Below are 20,583 nucleotides of genomic sequence, written 5' to 3'. Positions count from 1 at the left end.
CCGGAGCATCCTCTAAGTCACCTGCCCATTTGCTGCCTCACCCTGCTCCTCCCCCACCCAGAGGCAAGGCTGCCCTGCCTAGGACAGGACTCTATTCCAAATCCAGGCCTCCTTTAGACCATCCCAGTTAGAGGGGTCCCAGCTGATGTGGACCCGTTTCCCAGGGCCAGGGAGCTGGGGGTCTGTCTCTATGAGACAAGAATCAGTCTCACTCTCCAGAGCCTCAGTTCAGGTTCAAGGGGCCCGAAGACCCAGGCATTGGACATAAGGGGAGATGCAGGTCCCCTCGCCTCGCTGGGACAGATTCCACTTGGGCAGGGCAGCCTGGAGTCAGTTCTGATTCCTCCTCCAAACCCCCCACCCTCAGCTGCTGGGGGGCCAGAGCCCTGCTGCAGGGGGTCCCATCAACCCTCAGCAACAGCAACAGGTATGGGGGGAGAAAGCTGGAGAGCTTGTGCCCATTAACTCATTTTTCTCCCTCTTTTCTTCATTCAGGGGAAACTGAGTCCCAGGTTGGGTTCAGTGAGTGAAGCCAGAAGAAGCAGAAACCTCAAGATCCAGGCTCAGTGGGACAAGTGTGACAACTTCGGGCCTGTGAATTCAGCCCCTCCCTGCTTCCTCTGGTCTGAGACTTTCAGGAGCTGGGGATGAAGGGACCACCCTTAGCGCGCCGTCTCCACTCCCCAGTACAGATGCCTCTGGCTCTGTGGGCCCTGGGCCCAGGGTTCTTCCCTCACAGCGGCCAGGACTGCAAGACTTGGGGGCAGTGCCAGGCCGCTGGCCGCCGCAGTGGTGCAACCGTTCTGGGAAGCCCGATTTCTCTGGGGCAGAGGTCCGGGGGAGTGGAGGAGGCGGCGGGCAGAAGAGCTTAAAAGGGAGCGAGGTCCCCATCAAGGACACTAAGGACCTGCCAGTGGCTCCTCGGCCAGGAGGTCCCCCAGGGCTACAAGGGCTGGCTGGGGCTAAGCGGGGTCTGACCCGGCGGGACTCCAGCATCCGGGCCAGCTTCTCCCTGCAGCCGCCTCGGAGACACCTGTCACCGCCCCCTGTCCGTTCCCTAGCGGGGGGCTGGGAGGAAGGCTCCGGCCTAACCCCGCGCCGCGCTGTTGCAGCTCCGGGCATCTCGGCGCCGGGCCCGCCCCCTAGGGCTACGGCGCGCCGGGCGGGGGGTGGGCTGCGCGGGGCGTGGCGGGCGGCCCGGGCGCCCGGGCCCCCTCCCCCGCCCCCCTGACGTCAGCCCCCGGCGGCCGCGAGCTCCCTCACTTGGCTCTCGCCCTCCGGCCGGGAAGCATGGGACGGTCCGGGCTCATCTGCGCTTTCCTGCTCGCCGTCTGCTGCTGCTCTCGCCGCGCCGCGGGTGAGTGAGCTCGCTGGGGCCTCGCACCCCGAACGGTCCGGCGGGGCGGTCTTCGGCGGAGCGTGCCCGGGAGCAGAGCCCGCATCCCGGCGGGGGCCGGGGCTTTGCGCGGCGGCGTGCGCTCCTCCTCTCCGGGTCCCCGGCACCCGGCGCCTTGCGCGCGTACAACTCTTCTTTATGGCCCGTTTGCAGCCTCTGTTCCAGACCATCCCGGGAGCAGGACCCGGGAGACGGGGAGGGGGCTGCTGCCTGCAGCGGGAAGGGGTGGAGCAGAGTCCCTTCGGGCTCTGGGGAGAGCTTTTCTTCAGGTGCTTTCTCGGGGGCGGGGGGCGGGGAGCGTGATTGGAGCCTTGGCGGGAGGGGCAGCTACAGCGCATCCCCAAATCCTGAATTCCGCGCCCGCCTGTTGCTGGAAAACGCAGTTTTCTTAGCTGGAGGGGTGCACCGACCCCTCCCTCTCCCGCCTGGGCTTCGAGCCAGGCTAGAGGTGAGCGCGAGGGGGAGGAACGGCGGCTCCCGCCCTGCCAGGGCGTTGGCAAAGACTGGAGCGCCGTATGGGTCCCCTCGCCCCTACCCGGGTGACGGGGTCACAGGTGGCAGGGACTAGGGATCGCAGAGTCTCAGAGTGCGAGCGCCCCAGACTTGTTTGTTACACGTCCCGGAATGGGACCAGATTCAGGTGGGAAAAGGGCCCCGGCACCTCGGAGTTTTTCTCTGAAACTGCCTAGGAGCCGGGCGCTCCCGGGCTCACCCTACCCTTGTATGGCCGCAGTGGTGTCGCTCGTTTCTCTTGGCTCCGTTTCCCGGGTTCTAGCCGCTGGCTGGCTGGGAAAGGGGAGGTCTGGACAATACCCAATGCCATGGCTTCGTGCCCATGCCAACAATGTCCCTGGGGTACCCTGGGTTGCTGCCTTCAAAGTCTTCCTGGGGGATGGAGGGGAAAGGGCTGCATGGGGCTCCAGTGCTGCAGAAGGTCCAGCCCCACCCTGCCCCGCTCTTCTAGGGCTGGGGAAACCGAGTCAGGGAGCTGAGGCTTTTGCTCTGGGCTGAAGACCACTCCAACAGCCCTCATTGTATGGGAGCCAGCCCAGGGCAACCACCCAGGCACCCAAGTCCAACCAGATGGTATGGAGTGACATCACCTCCTTGTGGGGCGGGCAGGACACTGGCACCGCTGACGTCACTCTTGCCCACTGCCTGGCCCTTGCCCTGACCCCTGACCCTGACCCCAGGGAGAGGTTCTGGCCCCTCCATGACTCTGACCCCTCCTGTACTCACAAGACTCCCAGGATGGGGTCCCCTGAGAGTGTGGGAATTCACAGAGATGCTGCTTATGGAGTAGGAGATAGGGGTCTCCTGACCAGGGTTGCCCATTGGGGTCTTATGGGGGGGGCGTTGGGGGGCAAAGGGTAGAGTAGTGATGTCTTACCCTGGGTGTGGGGACAAAAAGGGCCTGTGTGCCTGGGCCTGGCACGTGCCTTGCATTCCCTCACTCTGAGCTCACCCAGGGAGGAGGGGGCCTGGAAGGAAAGGGGCCTTCCTCTTGGCCCACCCTCTGCCAGCCTCATCTGGGAGTTCCTGGTGCTCAGGGTCTCTGCTCCAATGACCAGAAATGTCCATCCCCAGCTCCCTTGAGCCAGGAGAGGGCCAGTCCCCAGGCTGGGGGGTCATACAGAGTGGTTGAGGCTTAGAGAGGACAGCGTGCCCTTCGAACCCTCACTGAAGTGGCAGAGAGAACAGCTGCTACAAGTGGGTGTGAGCGAAGGGCATGGTGAGCAGCTGGAGCTCACACAGCTGCTGGTACCCCCCCGACCCCCCCAGGTGTGCCCGGAGAGGCCGAGCAGCCGGAGCCCGAGCTGGTGGAGGTGGAAGTGGGCCACACAGCCCTTCTGAAGTGTGGCCTCTCCCACGCCCAGGGCAACCTCAGCCACGTGGACTGGTTTTCTGTGAGTGCAGAAGAGGGCAGCAGGGGCGGGAGGCCCTGCCCTTCATGTAGCCCCAGGACCCTCACCCCTGCCCTGCTGCCTCCACTCAGGTCCACAAGGAGAAGCGGATGCCCATCTTCCGTGTGCGTCAGGGCCAGGGCCAGAGCGAGCCTGGGGAGTACCAAAACCGGCTCAGCCTCCAGGACAAAGGGACTACTCTGGTCCTGACCGGCATCACCCCCCACGATGACCGCATCTTCACGTGCCAGGGCAAGCGCCGGGCTCAGGAGCACCGCATCCGGCTCCGTGTCTACAGTGAGTGCCCTGTCCGTGCCTTGTGGGCAGCGAGGGGCATGGGAAGCGGTGGTCCTACATGCCTCCCCATCTCTCTCCCTTGTAGAAGCTCCGGAGGAGCCAAGCATCCAGGTCAATACCTTGGGCATTTCTGTGAACAGTAAGGAGCCTGTGGAGGTGAGGTCTGCTGGGGTGGCCCGGGGTTGGGGGAGGCGGGTAGGCAGGAGCTAAGAGGGGGCAGCTTGGCCAGGTCACAGAGTTAGGAAGCCTCACACCCTGCCCTCCTTAGGTTGCCACCTGCGTCGGAAGGAATGGGTACCCTGTTCCTCAAGTCACCTGGTACAAGAACGGCCAGTCCCTGAAGGAGGAGAAGAACCGTAAGTCATCCTCTCTGCCCTTAGAAGCCATGCTTGTGGCACTGTATGGGGACCGCTTTGCACTTTTACTTTGTTTTTTTTTGACTGCACTGTGAGGCATGCCGGATCTTAGTTCCCCGACCAGGAATGAAACCCATGACCCCTGTGTTGGGAGCATGGAGTCTTTAATCACTGGACTGCCAGGGAAGTCACTATTGTATTTTTTTTTTTTTCAAGTACACAAGCCATCCATGAAAATATTATCATTAGGGTTCAAACTGTACAGAAAATCTAGAAGGAAAATTTTCCTTCCTGCCCCAGGCCCCCCTCCCAGAAATATCTCTGCTGTCAGTGTGTATGTATTCTTTCAAGCCTATTTCTAGGTCCTTACTCACACATGTAAATATATCTAGGACTATATAGAGTTTTGTTTTTTATTACTTAAATCAGTGGTTCTCTTCTAAGGCTGATCTTGCTCTCCTCTGGGACACTTGGCAGTGTCTGGAAATATTTTTGGTTGTTGCAAATAGCGAGATGCAACTGGCATCTGGTGGGGGGTTAGTGAGGCCAAGGATGCTGTAAACATCCCACAGGGCACAGAGTACTTCTGACTCCAGATCTCAGTGCTGAGGTGGAGAAACCCCGATCTGAATGGCACGGCCTGCCCTATACTTTGTTTCCCTTTTGACAACAAGTCCTGGAAATCTTGCTGGATCGCTCTGTTTAGAACTACCTGATTGTTTGTTTACCTACTGCCCAGCATTTCACAGGGCTGAGCTATAATGTAATATATAATATAGCTATAATATGATCTAGCTGACCATTCATTCTGGTTAGTAGATGTCCATAGTGTTTTCTCTGTATTTTTAAATCACTGCAGTATTATTTGCACACACCCTTGTATGAGTGCCCACGTGTGTTTGGGGTAGGTAGCAAGCAGTAAAGAGCTGGGTTGAAGGGTTGCAGGTGGCATTCGTAATGATCCGTGGCCCTCTACAAGGGCTCCCTGCCATTCCTTCCCCGACTCAAGATGCCACAGGGTGGGGATGGAGGCGGAGCGGAGACTCACCGAACCGTTCTCCCCTTCCTCCCTGCCCAGGGGTCCACATCCAGTCATCCCAGACGGAGGAGTCGAGTGGTCTGTTTACCTTGCGCAGTGTTCTGCAGGCACAGGTGTCCAAGGAGGACAAAGATGCCCAGTTTTACTGTGAGCTCAGCTACCGGCTGCCCAGTGGGAACCACATGAAAGAATCTAAGGAGGTCACCGTCCCTGTTTTCTGTGAGTACCGACTCTTCACAATGGGGCTGAGTCCTGCGAGCATCTGCCCACCCGGCGCAAAGGCCGCTCTTGGGCTGAGAACTGTCCCCTTTGCCTGTGCAGACCCGGCAGAGAGAGTGTGGTTGGAAGTGGAGCCTGAGGGGATGCTGAAGGAGGGGGACCGTGTGGAAATCAGGTGTTTGGCTGATGGCAACCCCCAGCCCCACTTCAGCATCATCAAGCAGGTGCAGGGCCCTCTGTTCTGGGTGGAGGCGGGCATGCAGGAGTGGCTGGAGGTCCGCTCTGATCACGCCTTCGTCCTCCCCCAGAACCTCAACACCAGGGAGATGGAGGAAGAGAGGACGGATGACAACGGGGTCCTGGTCTTGGATCCTGCACAGAAGGAGCATAGTGGCCGCTACGAATGTCAGGGCCTGGACTTGGAGACCACGACATCGCTGCAGAGCGACCAACAGGAGCTGGTGGTGAACTGTGAGGGGCTGGGGGCCCAGGACAGGGGGACCAGGCTGGGGCAAGAGGGAATCCAACCCGCCCTGTCCTGCCTGACCCCACTGCTGCACCCCCAGATGTGTCTGATGTCCGGGTGAGCCCCGCAGCCCCTGAGAGCCAGGAGGGCAGCAGCCTCACCCTGAACTGTGAGGCCGAGAGCAACCAGGACCTTCAGTTCCAGTGGCTGAGAGAAAAGGTACCCAGGTGGGCCCAAGGCTCTGGGGGGATGGGTGGGCCTGGGAGTGACCCCTGACCCATCTCTCACCCCAGACAGGCAAGTTACTGGCAAAGGGGCAGGTGCTCCAGTTACACAACCTGAAACGGGAGGAAGGGGGAGGCTACCGCTGCCTGGCCTCTGTGCCCAGTGTTCCCGGCCTGAACCGCTCCCAGCTGGTCAACGTGGCCATCTTTGGTGAGGCCCTTGAGTTGGTCAGTGTTTTCAAGCTCTTTGGGGGCCAGAAATCACCTGTTGCCCTAGGGCACTCTGGTGTGGGAGTGGGTGGCGGGTGGGCAGAGTGTGCTGTCTCAACCCGCCCTGCCCTCACGCAGGGCCCCCGTGGATGGCATCAAGGGAGAAGAAGATGTGGGTGAAGGAGAACTCAGTGCTGAATCTGTCCTGTGAAGCCTCGGGGCACCCTCGGCCCAGCATCGTGTGGAGCGTCCACGGCATGGTGAGCAGGCACACGGCAGCCTCCCAGGTGCTGGGCCGACCCCTTGCAGGCTCTGCAGCCACTGCCCGACACCCTCCCACCCCTGAGCTGCTTCTCTTTCCTTGCAGGCAAGTGAGCAAGACCAGGAGCCACAGAATGTCCTGAGTGTCCTGAACGTCCTGGTGACCCCAGAGCTGTTGGAGACAGGCGCTGAGTGCGTGGCCTCCAACTCCCTGGGCAGAAACACCACCATCATTTTCCTGGAGCTGGGTAAGGGCCGGGTCCTGCAGAGGGGGCGGGGTTGGGCTCATTCCTATCCCACCCTTGACCCCAATCCATTTCATGTCTTCCACCCCAGACTCCAACAGAACCACCAACCTCAGTACCTCCACCATCAGCCCCCCTGCCAGAGCCAACGGCACCTCAACAGGTGAGCTGGGCTGGACCGGGCATCCTCATTCTGCCCTGCCCAGCCCAGGGGAGCCCTGGGCAGCTGCCTACCTTCCATCAGCCCTGGACTGGGCAGGGCAGTGATGGTAATGTGGCAGCCTGGGGCAGGGAGTGACTCTGAGTGTCGTTGTGGAACAGAGAAGAAGTTGACAGAGCCGGAAAGCAAGGGCGTGGTCATCGTGGCTGTGACCGTGTGCGTCCTGGTCCTGGCCTTGCTGGGCGCTGTCCTCTATTTCTTCCACAAGAAGGGCAAGCTGCCATGTGGACGGTCAGGCAAACAAGAGATGTAAGCATGGTACCTGGCGTCTTGCACACCCACCCCCCATCTCACGCTGCCAGCTTGTTGCCTCCTCAGGGACGTTCCCCCGCCAGCCCCTGGCCCACTCGCTTGGGACACCTGCTTTCCCACCACTACCCAGCTCCTTCCACCACACTGCTTCCCTTCTTCCCTGTTGCCCCTCCCCAGCTGGCCCAGAACACCCAAGGGCCCGTCATCACCCAGTGCCCCATCCCTCCTGACAGCCCCCCTTCCCTTGCCCTCAAGTTGCCAACCTCTTGCCTCCCTCCCTCCTCCCAGCACGCTGCCCCCGTCTCGTAAGAGCGAATTTGTAGTTGAAGTTAAGTCAGATAAGCTCCCAGAAGAGATGGGACTCCTTCAGGGCAGCAGCGGTGACAAGAGGGCTCCAGGAGACCAGGTAGGAGGCAGTTCCCGTGGCCAGAGCCTGACAGTCTTCAGGGATTGGGAGCAGCAGGGGCTGACGGTTGCTGAACACTAACTCTGTCCTTCATCCTTCCCCATCTCCAATGGGGAGCAGCTCCCACCTTGTCTCCCTAACACTACTCACAGCTGGTAGGGCCAGGCAGGTGGCTGAGGGACCCCGGAGAAGGTAGCCCCCAGGACCAAGAGCAGGACCCAGTCTGTCACCACTTCCTGAACGGCGCTGGTGGCTCACATCACTAGGTGTGACGTGCGACCCAGTGTGATTTGGGGTCTCATCTCTCATTCCCTGCCCTGCCACCGCCCGCCCCCACCCCACCCTGGCTTCTTCCCTCCAGGCGCTGCACCTAGTCCATCAGCTGTGGCTTCAGTCCCTCCTCTCTTTTAGTGCTCACACCTAAACCCTGGTCTGTGTCTCCGAATTCCTGCCTCACTTCTGCTCTTCACCCCTCTTTAGGGAGAGAAATACATCGATCTGAGGCACTAGCCGCTGAATCACACAGCGCTCCCTGTCCTGCCTGGAACCTCCCCTGTTCCCTGCTCAGCCTCCTCCCCAGCACTCAGGATGGTCGCCAAAGCCTCTAAAGTGGACTACTGAAGTGGAGAAGACCCCCCCCCCCCCACCCGCCCCCAGCTCACCTGCAGACCCTGTTTCAGAGGGCACGTGGGCTGGGACCTGAGCTGTCCTGAGAAAGACCTCATGTGGCCCTGGAGGCCCCCTCTTTGGGGACCTGTCCACCACGGTCTCAATTTGTTCAAACCAAGGAGGGGCCTCAGTATCCCAGAAATGCATAGGAGAGTTTCTTACAGAACTTGTTTTCTCTTTACACATTATGGATGTAAGTACCTGTCTTCTACCAGCAACCAAATTAGGTAGCCTGTTCATCTTGAGCTGACTTCCTGCTCCAGGGCTGGCTTCATAATCCAGTTGTATCGCTGAAGTGTGGTTGCAGTGAGCCCAGGCCTCTCTCCGCGGGTGAGGGTTGCTGCTCACTTCAGCTCTGGGGAGACCCCCCCACCACAGTAAATGGAAGCAGCTGCCTGCCTGCTCCTGGAGTCCCTTTTGCGACACTCCTTTCTTTCCCTGGGCAGAAGCCAGGACCTGGTGGTGGTCCTTACAGGATAGTCAGTAAGGATGCCGGGCACAGCTTTCCAGAGTGAAGGCCGTTGGGCCCGAGCACCCTCATTCACTTGGCTCCCCCCACCCTCTCTAGGAATCACGTTATGACTGAACGCTGGGGGTAGGGGCTGGAGATGAGGTCCAGATTGTCCTTTACAAGGGTTAAAGCTATAAAGTTATATTAGCACCAGGGTTCTAATGGGAGAATGGTACTTGGAGATGAGAAATGGGCCTGGCTAGAGCTTTGGGGCGTGTATGTGTATCTGCGTGGATGTGTGTATGCGTGTGTGTGTATATATAGTTTTGTTAGGTTGTAAATTTGCAAATTGTTTCCTTTTTATATGTGTGTGTGTGTATATATATATATATATGAAAAATAAAGCTTAATTGTCCCTTAATCTTCACTGTTTTTATTCATCATGGGTACCACAGCAGCCTGCGGCCTGCAGTTGGAACCATGCCAAAAGGAACACAGAGCCCTTTGCAGTTGGGAGCAGGGACCAGAGGTCATCTCTGCTGCTCAGCAGAGGGCTCGAGCTCTAACACAGAGGATAAGCTTGCTCCTTAGCACAGAGCTGCCCTGATCAAGGCAACTTGCAGAGTCTGGTGAGCTGTCGGCAAGTTTTTGCCCCTTTCCTGTCGCTTAGACGGCCCTCCAGGTAGCAGAACAGACGTCTGGTGATGAACTGGTGGGGTTATACATCGGACCCTGTAGTTTCCCAAGGTATTACTCCTTGACCCAGGAATGAGCAAGAACTCTGGTCTGCTACAACAAAAGAAACTTTATTTAAAAATATTTTTTACAGACATGGGTGCCTGAAAAAGCTCTTTAGTTAACTGTGTATGGAAGTGAAAAAAATTAATAAATAACATTAGTATAACAGAACCTCTAAACATTAATACATTGGCAAAACAAAATGGACTTAAAATGAAAATGACTCTTAAAGCTCTGCTATTCTCTGTAAGAATATTTACCTTCTGTTTTATTCTTTACAGGTGAGAATGATTAAATACTGCTAATATAATTTTTTTATATTAATGACACATTTTTAAAATAGTCCACAAAAATCTCATCTAAGGTTTCATTTTGTTTTATTTTTAACACTGATATACAAATGGGACTCTTCATTCTGGAGAAAGCATCAAGTTCTCTCCAGCCCCACCCAGGCCAAGAATGTCAAAATCCTGAATAAAGGAGGACTTTGAAAAGAACTGTTTCTATCTCCCAATTCTTTATTAAGTTAAAGGCAAGGAAGAACTGAGAAGAGGGGAAGAGACAAGTAAAACGTCATTATACAGAAAACTTTTGTTGTTGAGATCTACAGTGGCCACCATACTGAGGACAGGCTTCTGTTCCGGCACGTGGTCCTTGCCACCCTGCCCAGGGGAAAACTCACCCCTGCAGAGGCACTATCTGCTTAATGCTCTACGACTGAAGTTGTCAAATGAAAGGAAAGCCGAGTCTTAAGAGAGAGGCAGGAGGTCTAGGCCAGTTCAGGATCCAGCATAAAGACAAGATAGACAACCTCCTCTTCTCGGGAGTCCACCCGACACTGTTCCATGTAGTTGGGTCATTGACAGGATTGGGAGGCTGGGTCACTTGAGGCGGTCCAGAGGATACCTGGCAGTCATGGAACGTTCTGTCTCCTCCTGAGTACAGAACATCCAACCTGACAATTAAGATTCTGACTGGAGCCAACCAAACCATCCTGGGGTACAATGCTCATTTCTTCCAACTCAGCACTGTGGCTGGGAGAAGGGACCGCTAACCCGCTGCACCTGGGTGCCACCACCCCGGCCGCACGGAGACACTTCCTCTCCCCTAGACTGGAGAACTAATGACACTCAAGGTAGAGGAGCTAAGACTCTGGTATTTCCATATTAAGTCCTAAAATGCAGCCTGGGATACAGTGCTGCCTTAGAAAGGCACAAAATGTTTGGTTTTTTTTTTTTTTTTCAGTGTGCTAAAAATTGTTTTGTTTTGAATAAAGGAAAAAGATATATAAGGTTAAAAATACCAAGTCACCACAGCCAGAAAGCAGAGGGAGGAGGGACCTCCTAGCTGCCACGCCCCTGCCACACATTTCAGCAGGAGGCCAAGGCCAAGACACTAAAACAAGGCTGAGACAGGCAGGTCAGGAGGCATCCACTCTTGTGGGCCTGGCGCCTGCAGGCTCACTCACCCCGACAGCAGAAGAAGCCAAGGAAGAGAATACACGTGGTCTACAGCCTTGCGTGCAGTCCCCTGCCTCATCAGCTTCCAGACAGCCGTAAGCACAGCTTCCTCAGCCACAAAACGCGGTCAGAGGGAGGTGGGGAGGAGGGGACTGACACACAGGGCATGTTAGCACCTATGTCAGAGCGCTGGGTGCAGGCACACACATACCCCAGGCGGGGACCCAGCATGAAAGCGGCGCCAGGCCTGGGGAGGCTCAGACAGCCGGTACCGAGCAGGATCCCCTGGCCTCCCAAAGTGATCCAGCAGCAGAAGGAGAATTTGTGAAGGGCGCCTCTCACATTTTGGGGGCCAAATAAGAATCTGGGGCCGGGCATGAGAACTCTGATTTGTTCCACTGCCAGATCAGTAGGTTGGCATTCAGCCTCTGCTCTCTACACACACAGCGAGTGGTCAGCTACATTTTTCTCAAGCAATGAACAAGGGAAGGGGCAGCAAGATGTCCAAACAGTTGTTAGTCTGTTAGTCAACAGCTGGCCCTTTGGCACCGTGTTCTCCAGAAGACTGGCAGGGGGCCTCCAGGCAGGCCTGGCTCTCCCCACCCCGACTCCCCCACTCACTCCTGGGCTACTTTGTGGAAACAAGAAACACTGGTGCTCCCTCTCTGAAACCAACCCAGACTTCCTAGGACTCAGTGAAGGCAAGAGGCACTGCTGTCCCTCTGCCCCTGAATTCTGGAGCCTACAAGGGAATTTCAAACACACAGGCCCCAGCCTTCACCACGGGCCTCAGCGTGTATCTTTGGATTATTAGGTGACTTCGATGTACATCAAATGACTCCAGTAGTTTAAAAAAGTTTTGAGTAATTATGAAATGCATTAATAACAAGGGACAGGCTCTGGGATGAGAGAAATAAAATCAGAAGATTCAGGCAAGCAGAAACATGGCTTTAAAAAAACAACAAATAAAGGCTTTACTACAGGACGACAAAGGAAGCAACCAGACAGAGAGGACAGATGCATCCTGTCAAAAGAGCTCTCAGTAGCAACTCTCAACTGGAATCTATACCTAATTCACATCCTGGCAACTGTCCCAATGCCATAAATTCTTACTGCAAAGTAGTTTCTGAGGTACCGCAGAAGGCCTGCCTAAGGACATCACTGCAGAGGAAAGACTAGATGAAAGGGTGGGGAGGAGGACATGGAAGGACTGAGGCCACGCGCCCGGAGAATGAGTATGTTCTCAGCACTAAAACCTGAAGAGAACCCAGAAGTCCACGGGCAGGGGTGACAGGGGATTTGTGATCTGCTCTCTGAAGAAACCGAAAGACAGCCAGAAACCTGAGATTAAATGAAGGCTAAGAAATGTCACCTAACAACAGATTAGCTCTGGAACACGAGAAACGGGTCCTGAAGAAAGAGGCAAGAAATCTTGGATGCCAGGACTCATAAAGGAAAGAAAAACAGGCCATAAAGAAACAGTGAAGACAGTAACCCAAGTTAACGTTAACCTAAGCATTTCTTCAATGTCCCAGACACAGTCCCACGCCTGCCTTTCCCCTCTCGAGAAAGCAGTATGGTAAACTTTACTACTAAAGTATTGGTTTGGCCAAGAAGCGCATCTGGGTTTTCACGTCATGACATCACGCACAAAAGCTGATTGAACTTTTTGGACAACCCAGAATGATTTAGGGTCTCTCTCACCTCCAGTCAGAACCTCCCACTGCCCCTTCTTCCCGCCTGAACTAACATGCGGCTGCCACCCTGTGTGGCAAAGGCTGACTGGTTGGGTGTCCACACCTGATCAATATGCTGGGCTGATGACAGTCTTCCTTGAGAATATGAACAAGAGGAGCTGGGTATCTGTTAAAGTGATGCTCCCTAGAACTGGGGGGTCATGAGGACTTGAGGCCTAGGGTTCCAATTTCAGGGCCACATATTACTGACAAACAGATTTCCTTGGAGGAGAAAGGTCAAGTTGCAAAGTTTCTCAGCTCCATGCAGAATCAGCTGTACTGCTTCGCTGGGTTCTGGGCGACAGTCTGCATCCTGATGACTCCCTCCTTCCTTCTGCTTGAATTCTTCTGTTTCTTGTATCCGAAGGACTGCTCAACAGGATGGTCAAACATACAGCCTTGACCTTCTTCCACTATGCGCCCTCCTCCATGCATTAAGTGGCAACATGCCTTTCTAACATGAGGCTGCTAATGTAGACTGAGATCAAAGTAAGAGTAATGCTTTATGCTGAGAATACTTCAGATCGAATTTCTAGGGCACGAAAATCCAGGAGAATTACGTGTTGACTCTTACACTAAGTTCCAGGGTCTCTCAGCTCCATACTCCTAGAGATACAGGCTGACATTTTTGAGAACTGAGTTCAGTCTACCTCACTGCCTGGCTCTCGGGAGACCAAACAACTGGTGGACGATCAGGACCCAGAGACAGGTGCTCATCCTCCTCTCACAACTTCGGCCCTTCTAAAGAGACACAGGATTAGCAGAAAGGTTGTGGAATGATTGAAAACCAATTCCACACAGGATGGGAGATGGTAAGAGGTCCCAAAAGGGTCATAAGAAAACTTCCCAATAAAGGAAAATAGGAATACAAGCAGCTGAGTAAAAAGATCAAGGAAGGCACTAGAGTGGAAAGGGGACTGTAGGCAGATGCTTTCCTTAAACATTTGACTGCCCTACTGTGCAACTCTGAGCCGATGAACAGACCCACCAAACAGACTGTAAACACATAAAAATGGTGGGTAATCCATGAGACTTACATGGAGGAATCTCCCAGACACTGTCAAAACTATAGGAAGATAACAGGGGTTAAGGGGAGCATCTTGAACTGATTCTTAACCAGGACAGCTCTATAAGGAAACGCATGTCTGCACAGAGCTGTGACTATAAACTGCACGACTGAACCAGGAATGGGTATTTTAGGGCCAAAAGGACATGCTAGACAGTCCAAGTACAGTTCCTCAACATCAGTAAACCGCCCTGTGGTGGCAGGGGAGAACACAGAGCTGGCACTTCAGGCTCATGGTGTTCACTCATAACCACCTGCTGAATGACACACACTCTGTGAGAGCCAGGCCAATGGTCAGAATATCATTATTCCATGGGCAGTGGTCACTGCAGAGTCAGAAAGGCCAACAGCCTGAGAGGAGATTTACAGTTTGGGAAGAGGGCCTGTACCCCTTTGCCTCTCATGACGTGAGGTAGGAGAATATTCTGCACTAAAACCATTGCTGGTCACATGCAAAAAAGGTCTAGATCTTGTTAAAGGGAACATACAGCTGGTCCCTACTTTGCAAGCAAATATATAAAATTCATGTGTGAGGTTTCTGATTGGACCATAAAATATATATTTTACTTTTCTATAGAGGAAATAAATATTTTAAGTATGAGAAATAGCAACCCCCCTAATTTTTCTTCTAAATCCACAAAACAGCTAAATGATACTAGCAGTACTATCCCACGCCCTGGGCCCTGGTGTTAAGAGTCTGCATGAGAAGCAGAAGAACAGAAGGATGGCACAACACGCAGAGCAGGGCTGGGGGCACAGAGAGTCAGGGGAGCGAATGGCCACCCGCAGGTGGCCATTTATATTGATATAAATATTAACAGATAAATGCTGAGACGACAGACTGCCAAATCTATTATTTACCTAAAGGGAGGTAGGTATATCACTGAGCCCACAGGTTTTTTCCACCTTGAGAACCCCTGACTTTAATGGAAGGAGTATGGCAGAGGCAGTGGATGAAACAGCCACCCAGCATCAAGGAGGGCTGTGGAAAGTAGTCCAGGGAGACACGGGGAAGTAGGGTTGAACCGAAGAGCCTAATGCATTTGAGCAAAGGGAAAACAGCAAAGTGGTTTTTACCTTACTTACCTGATAGCTAACAGAGGAGGAACCATTTGTAATTTAGAGGGAGAAAGGGGATGTGATTGCTCCAAATGGCAAAATTCAAAGCCCACTTGTGAAAGGGCAATAGCAGAACCAAAGAATTAAAAATTGCCACACAAACTGAGGATGAAGAATGGGTGACTGGTGCCTCAAAGGAAAATTTAAGAAATTTTGGTTTTGGAAATATCCTCAAAACAAGAGCCATGCAAAAACTTGCCTGAGGCTCACCTGGCAATCTCAGGCTCAGACCCAGGCATGAACTCAGAGCACCCAAAGGAACCTCTGACAGAAAGGTCTGAGACCTGAGTGCCTGCAGATAAACAACCAACAAGCGAAGAACCAGGCCAAGCAATGGTGCATATGTTCAACACCAAGTTTGAGGGCTGACCCAATGAACCACACAGGTACTCAATGAACTGTTGAGTACTGAATGACCCAATGAACCATTATGGAAAGAAAAAGGATAAGCTTGCCTTTAGCATATATACGTAAGGACATAATCTTCAAAGAAGATTCTGCACGCACTCTGAAAAGATGAAGGACTTGCAGGACCACTGCTCTGCTCTCCTGACAGATCTTCAGGCTACAGGCAGTATCTGCAGACGAGGAAAAACTCCAGCAGCAGAGGCAGGCAGGCCGCCGCCAGGTTTTCTAGTTCCTCACCTAGGCCTTCCACATCTAAACAAAGTGCAAAATGAATGCTGCCGCAAGTGGAACACTACACTGGCTTCGAGTGGGAGACACTACGGTCCTCTTTGCTACTCTCTGGCGCTTTCCTCTGCCCCTCCACCCAGATTCAGGCCCTCCTGCACCTGCTGGGGGCTGTGTCATTTTCTTCCATAAAGAGAAGACAATGGGTAACCACGGCAATTCAGCAAGAATCCCCAAACCATCCACTCTGGGAATGTAAATGGCTCGGAGGCAAGAGGAGAAAAACAAAAGATCTTAGAGTAACTGAAAGCCAAGAAAACAGTTAGGAAAAGCTTTAAGTCCAAAGATGATAACATGGGAAAGAAACCAGATGCGAAGTCATTTCTGTTTGGATTGTGAGACAAAACCAGGTTTTAGATTGTGAGGCAGGTGGGTTTATCAAGGAGCAGGCTTGTTTCTGACCAGGAGGAAGGCCACCCACTGCCAGGGAAGTCAGTTAAAAGGCTCGGGCTGGAGAACTAACTGAAATCAAGAGGTCCCTTGGCAGCATCCACAGGACAGACGAGCGAACTCCGAGTCTTCTTTACCAGCTGGCAAGGGCACAAGCTGCAGGGCTTGTCATGTTGTCTGAGTGCAGCAAAGGCATTGATCACACCAGCGATGTCTAAAGACCACGGGGAACGCAGTCCCTAAAGAGCATCTGAGAGCTAGAGGGAAAAAGAATGGGGACGGGGAGGAAGAAGGAAATGCTACATTCCCAAAGCCATAGGCACAAAGAGAAAAGCGAGTCGCCAGGCAGCACCAGTGTAGGGTTGGTGCTAACTGTCAGCAAAATGCTGTGCTACCCTGGAGTAATACCCCCAACTCCTTAAAGAGGAAAGAAAAAACTCATCTCTGAAAATATAACCTGGCTCATTATCACAGGGAGACACCCATATAAGCTGAAATTCACTGGGAAGAAAAGCTGAAGAGAGAAATCTTTATTGTCTGCTGTGTGCATTTTATGTATAACAAGGTAGAGAGCGTGTGAACGGAGCTTCCTAAGTGCTTCATGGTATTTGGGCCAGAAAGCCATGCTGGAAACAAATGATTTCCCCTTTCCATTAAGTAGAAAATCTCATGACCTACATTAGAACACATACCTGGCACCAAGGCAACTGACTCCCGCAGACTACTTTCTGGGGAGAGCATGGAATGTATCTGAAGGCCTCTATCTCATATCAGTCATTATGTAATTACGATAATTAAAACATCTTTTTAAAAACAGATTCAATGTTCCTATAGAAACAGTGCTTCGGAGTGACCAGTGTTCGCTGCGAGTATCAAACAGGACCATAATGACAGAGCAACAGTACTTTTTCCCCATCTATCTACCAAACAAACCAACACCATCACACATTATAAAGAACATCCTATAAGCTGCTTGGCGTCAGTGAGGCTGATCATAGCAAGCCCACTGCCAATGACGGACACTAAGGAGAAGGAGGACAGAGGAGACAGGGAAAAGACAGAGCGGGGTGGGGGTGGAGGGGAGGTGTTCTAAAAATACAAGACTTCAGCTATGCACATGGTAATCTAAGCCAGAGGGGAGTGTCTGAGTTGTAACACACGCTGGGGTTGGGGAGAAAACCACAGTAGATGGAAGTCTTTAAGATTCCTTCCTATACCTCTTGTGCTAATTCCCCGCCTGGAATTTACACACACAGCAGGTTAATCTTATAATCACAGGACACACACAACCACAGACGGACGGACAAAACGCACACAACCATATCCTTAACCCAAGAAAGTCTTAAGTCCTCAATTAGGATTTACAGCACAGTACTTCTGCTTTCTGGACTGTTCCCCAGGTAGGCTACCATTTCACAAAAATCCACTCTTTCCAAGTGGGAACTGAAGGACACCTTCAAATGCACTCTTAAAACAAAGAAAAGAATCAAGCCTCCTAGCTGTTCCGTCCTCAGTCCACTGCTTTGAAATCTTGGAACCACAGATGTGATACCCCACAGACAGGGCAAGATCTCACTGTGAAGTTTCCAAAGGAACCTAGCCGCCCTTTCAGGTGCTACTTGAGCAAGAGCTCCCGGCTCCTCGGTCCTCTAAGCTGCAGCAGGGAGGGGGTGTGCTAGGTGGCAACGTGGGCTGGAGAAGAAATAGAAACGAATTCCCGGAGGATGTTTTTGGCCATTTCAATGTTGTTGTGGGCAATGACCAAGGCTTTCTGAATGTCCTGATAGGAGTAGCCCTGACTCAGGAGGCTCTCGATCTCGCTGGAGAGCTGCGGGGAGGCGGCGGCTGAGGCGGCAGCACTGCTCTGCTGACAGCTGCCTGCTTTCCGTTCAGAGTTGATTCTCCGAGGGAACGGCTTGGGTGGCCTCTCAGGAACCTGGGCACTCTCAGTGAAGTCTGGAAGAAATCGGAAAGAGAGTATTTGCAAATCTGGAGGTGGGTGGGGGTGGGGAGAAAGCCTCATCTAATAACGATGTGCTAGTATGAGATATTACTGACCCACTGTCAGTCGGCTCCATGTGTTCTTCAGTCACAAGGCTGGGTTTCTACAGCTTTAAGGGTTTTAGTGTACAGCCTTCCTCTCATGGCAGGACAACTTTCTAAAGACACCATGCACTTGCCCTACTGACAGGGACCACGCTGCCCTGCACACACATCTGCAACACACTTTACATTGAGCACCAAATTTTCACATGCATTACTGCCTAAATAAGTCAAAAAACATTTCTAAGGGGCCAGAGCAGACACTAGATTTCTCCTTTTACAAATCAAGGAATAGAAATAAGCCGAGGTCACAGTGAAGAAGCATTAAACAAGGCTGGGTGGCAGGGAATCACTGCCTGTTTGGGCAATGGATGCTATGTATCTTTTTTCACCAGCTGTCCTAAAGGCTGTCTTCCGTTACTAAAGTGACAGAAACTCTGGCCGCTGCATTCCCAAGCGGCCACAGGTGCAAGAAGGACAGCCCTTAACAGTCGAGGTCCAAATGTGGGCTGGCTCCAGGCCCACTCAGTGTGCTCTCCAGAGCCAGTACGCCTCCCTTTCAGCGGGACAGGGCCTAAAGTCAGGAATGTGTGCTCCGAATCATCAAGCTGAATTATCATTGTCATCACGGATGCTCAGGTGAGCCAGAAAGTCTACTACCCCCAGCATATGCAGAGCCAGGGTGTAAGGAATAACCTTATTTCTACGTCAGGCAAAATTCTCAAGAGTCTAAATCAGCTTTAACTTCCCAATTTGGGCCCCAGGACCAGCTTTCCTCCCACTCTGGTCCACTCCTTTCGGCTACTGACTTACTGTCACTTGGCAGCCATCTCTGTTTTGATATAAATAGGGAGCCACACAGCATTTCTAGGAAAACCTGAGGGAGCCTGGAGACTCACGTGTTGGGGGATCACCTTCCAGGGACAGCCAGCCAAAGGAGGAACTGGCGTTGGAGATGTCGGAGAGCGTGCGGCGGGCCAGCACCGCAGGCACGGGTGGCTTGGGGACATCATACCCGTCCTCTTCATTTTCTGACTCCTCAGGGCCAGTGTTGGCATGGGCTGCAGCCAAATTCCCGTCACCTAGAGAAAAGATGGTGCAGTCATCCTCTTTTTCTAACGTACTTCTCTAACATTTCAGGACAGGGACATCCACTCATCGAGCATATATGGCATCAGTTACTGAATATCCATTATGGGCCAAACACTGTGTGGCCCTGTGGGTAGAAATAAAAGAAACAAGGAACCTAAAATCTGCACCAATCCTGCAGGTCTACTTTTCTAAATATGTCAAAAGCTACCCTGGCCAAGGTTAACAGCCACTGAAATCCAAGACTCAAGCACCACTTTACAGCATTCAGTCAACATTTTCATCTGCATTTCACCTTGGAAGATCAGCCAAAGGGCCCTGTTGTATGTACTGCCTTCCTGAACTTTCAACTTGGTAAGCTAGTTAATATGGGAATTGAGTATTCACCACCCACACACACAAGAATTTCATCAATGTTGAAAAGCAATGGGAGTAAGACGGAGCTAGCTGCCAGAACTGCAGGTCCAGGCCATATAACACAAGGGCCGCTAGGCCCTGGAAGGATGAAAAACCCAAATGGAACTGGCTGTGTGAATGAGAAGTAAAAGAGAAGAAAGGCCTTTACTGCCATAGATCAAAGATATTTTGCAAAGAAAATTATTTACGAATATTCCACTTAGATCAAGCTCTCATTGGCCAGACATTACCAGCTCATTCCTCCGGCACATCAGTGATTGTTAAAGCAGCAAAACTGGGGACTTCCCTGGTGGTCCAGTGGCCAAGACTCTGTGTCTCCAATGCAAGGGGCCCAAGTCTGATCCCTGGTCAGGGAATTAAGATCCCACATGCCACAACTGAGAGTCTGCATGCCACAACTAAAGATCCCACGTGCTGCAACTAAGACCTGGCATAGCCGAATGAGTAAATAAATTTAAATAAGTAAATAAAGTAGCAGAATGACTACTCACCAAAGGTACCACTCTCTGTGACGGACGGCGCCACCTGGGACTGAATATTATACATGGCTTCGTATGTGCAGCTATCCATCTGCTGGTCACAGTCACACGTTCTGGACCGGAAGAAAAGTGGCATAATGATCTTCAGAAACAGAACTCTGTTATCTGCAGACTTAGCAGGAGTCACTTACTCACAACTGCTCTAGACCCTGATTCTATCGAGATAACACTCTCCCTTCACCAGTGCCACTACTAGCAAATATCGTAAGATTGACTCCTATTGTGAGTAACAGCTGTGAATGTTTTTGAAATTAACTGTGATGCTGAAGAAACATTAAGTGGAACTGCTTGCAGCTGCAAGAAGCTTAAAACATTAGCGGCTACACACATCTTTCTGCTGTATTTCTGGCTGGATAACGCTATGTGCAGGCAGCAAGCCAAGCAGGTGAGTGAGTTGGTGTCAACTGAATTCCCAAACAGGACTGTTGTGAACCTACCGTGAACTTTGCGCTATCTCCGGAGGCCACTTCACTTCTGGCTTTTGAAGTCCCACGGGCCTAGAGGAAGGAGTCATATACTCTGTGTCCTCTTCACTTTCACACTGCTCCCCAGGGGGCAGCTTTGGCACAGGAAGAGGTCTGGAAGAGGAAGAATAAAAAAACAGAAAGAATGAACTGCTTTGCAATTACCTGAAGTAATTCGAAAATCACTGTGGCAGAAGAAATATATAACATCCTC

At 52.6% G+C, this 20,583-nt stretch overlaps 2 protein-coding genes across 6 annotated transcripts in view; one reads left to right on the top strand and one right to left on the bottom strand.

Annotated features, from left to right (window-relative positions):
• The first annotated feature begins 1,261 nt into the window (after positions 1-1,261).
• Positions 1,262-9,036, top strand: MCAM (melanoma cell adhesion molecule). 3 transcript variants are annotated; one of them, XM_027979319.2, is made up of 16 exons: positions 1,262-1,357; positions 3,179-3,303; positions 3,393-3,597; positions 3,683-3,753; positions 3,866-3,953; positions 5,032-5,211; positions 5,314-5,435; positions 5,520-5,682; positions 5,778-5,896; positions 5,971-6,112; positions 6,250-6,371; positions 6,479-6,620; positions 6,709-6,780; positions 6,939-7,086; positions 7,378-7,495; positions 7,976-9,036. In XM_027979319.2, exons 1-16 carry the CDS (start codon positions 1,291-1,293, stop codon positions 8,003-8,005), a joined length of 1,914 nt encoding a protein of 637 aa, XP_027835120.1. In that variant the 5' UTR covers positions 1,262-1,290; the 3' UTR covers positions 8,006-9,036. The 3 variants fall into 3 exon arrangements, with proteins under 3 accessions (XP_027835120.1, XP_027835121.1, XP_060255735.1); XM_027979320.2 differs by lacking the exon at positions 7,378-7,495; XM_060399752.1 differs by having other exon boundaries at positions 7,378-9,036.
• Positions 9,037-9,400: 364 nt separating this feature from the next.
• The window catches only part of CBL (Cbl proto-oncogene), an 88,629-nt gene continuing 77,446 nt past the window's right edge, over positions 9,401-20,583 (bottom strand). For all 3 annotated transcript variants that reach the window (XM_027979317.2, XM_027979318.2, XM_060399749.1), the window contains 4 exons: positions 20,343-20,483; positions 19,858-19,958; positions 18,760-18,942; positions 9,401-17,773 (listed from right to left, as the gene is read on the bottom strand). In XM_027979317.2, coding sequence (XP_027835118.1) covers positions 17,493-17,773; positions 18,760-18,942; positions 19,858-19,958; positions 20,343-20,483 — 706 coding nt within the window. In that variant the 3' untranslated portion in view covers positions 9,401-17,492. The remainder of the gene's footprint in view (positions 17,774-18,759; positions 18,943-19,857; positions 19,959-20,342; positions 20,484-20,583) is intronic.

The sequence above is a fragment of the Ovis aries genome, chromosome 15 (assembly GCF_016772045.2).
Source record: "Ovis aries strain OAR_USU_Benz2616 breed Rambouillet chromosome 15, ARS-UI_Ramb_v3.0, whole genome shotgun sequence".
NCBI classification, from domain to species: domain Eukaryota; kingdom Metazoa; phylum Chordata; class Mammalia; order Artiodactyla; family Bovidae; genus Ovis; species Ovis aries.
This window is presented reverse-complemented; position numbering and strand designations above follow the sequence as displayed.

Coding starts and splice junctions, on each gene's coding strand:
- MCAM (XM_060399752.1), top strand. CDS start 1,291: ATGGGACGGTCCGGGCTCATCTGCGCTTTCCTGCTCGCCGTCTGCTGC. Junction 3,304..3,392: donor GCCACGTGGACTGGTTTTCT/GTGAGTGCAGAA, acceptor GCCTCCACTCAG/GTCCACAAGGAGAAGCGGAT. Junction 6,621..6,708: donor CATCATTTTCCTGGAGCTGG/GTAAGGGCCGGG, acceptor CTTCCACCCCAG/ACTCCAACAGAACCACCAAC.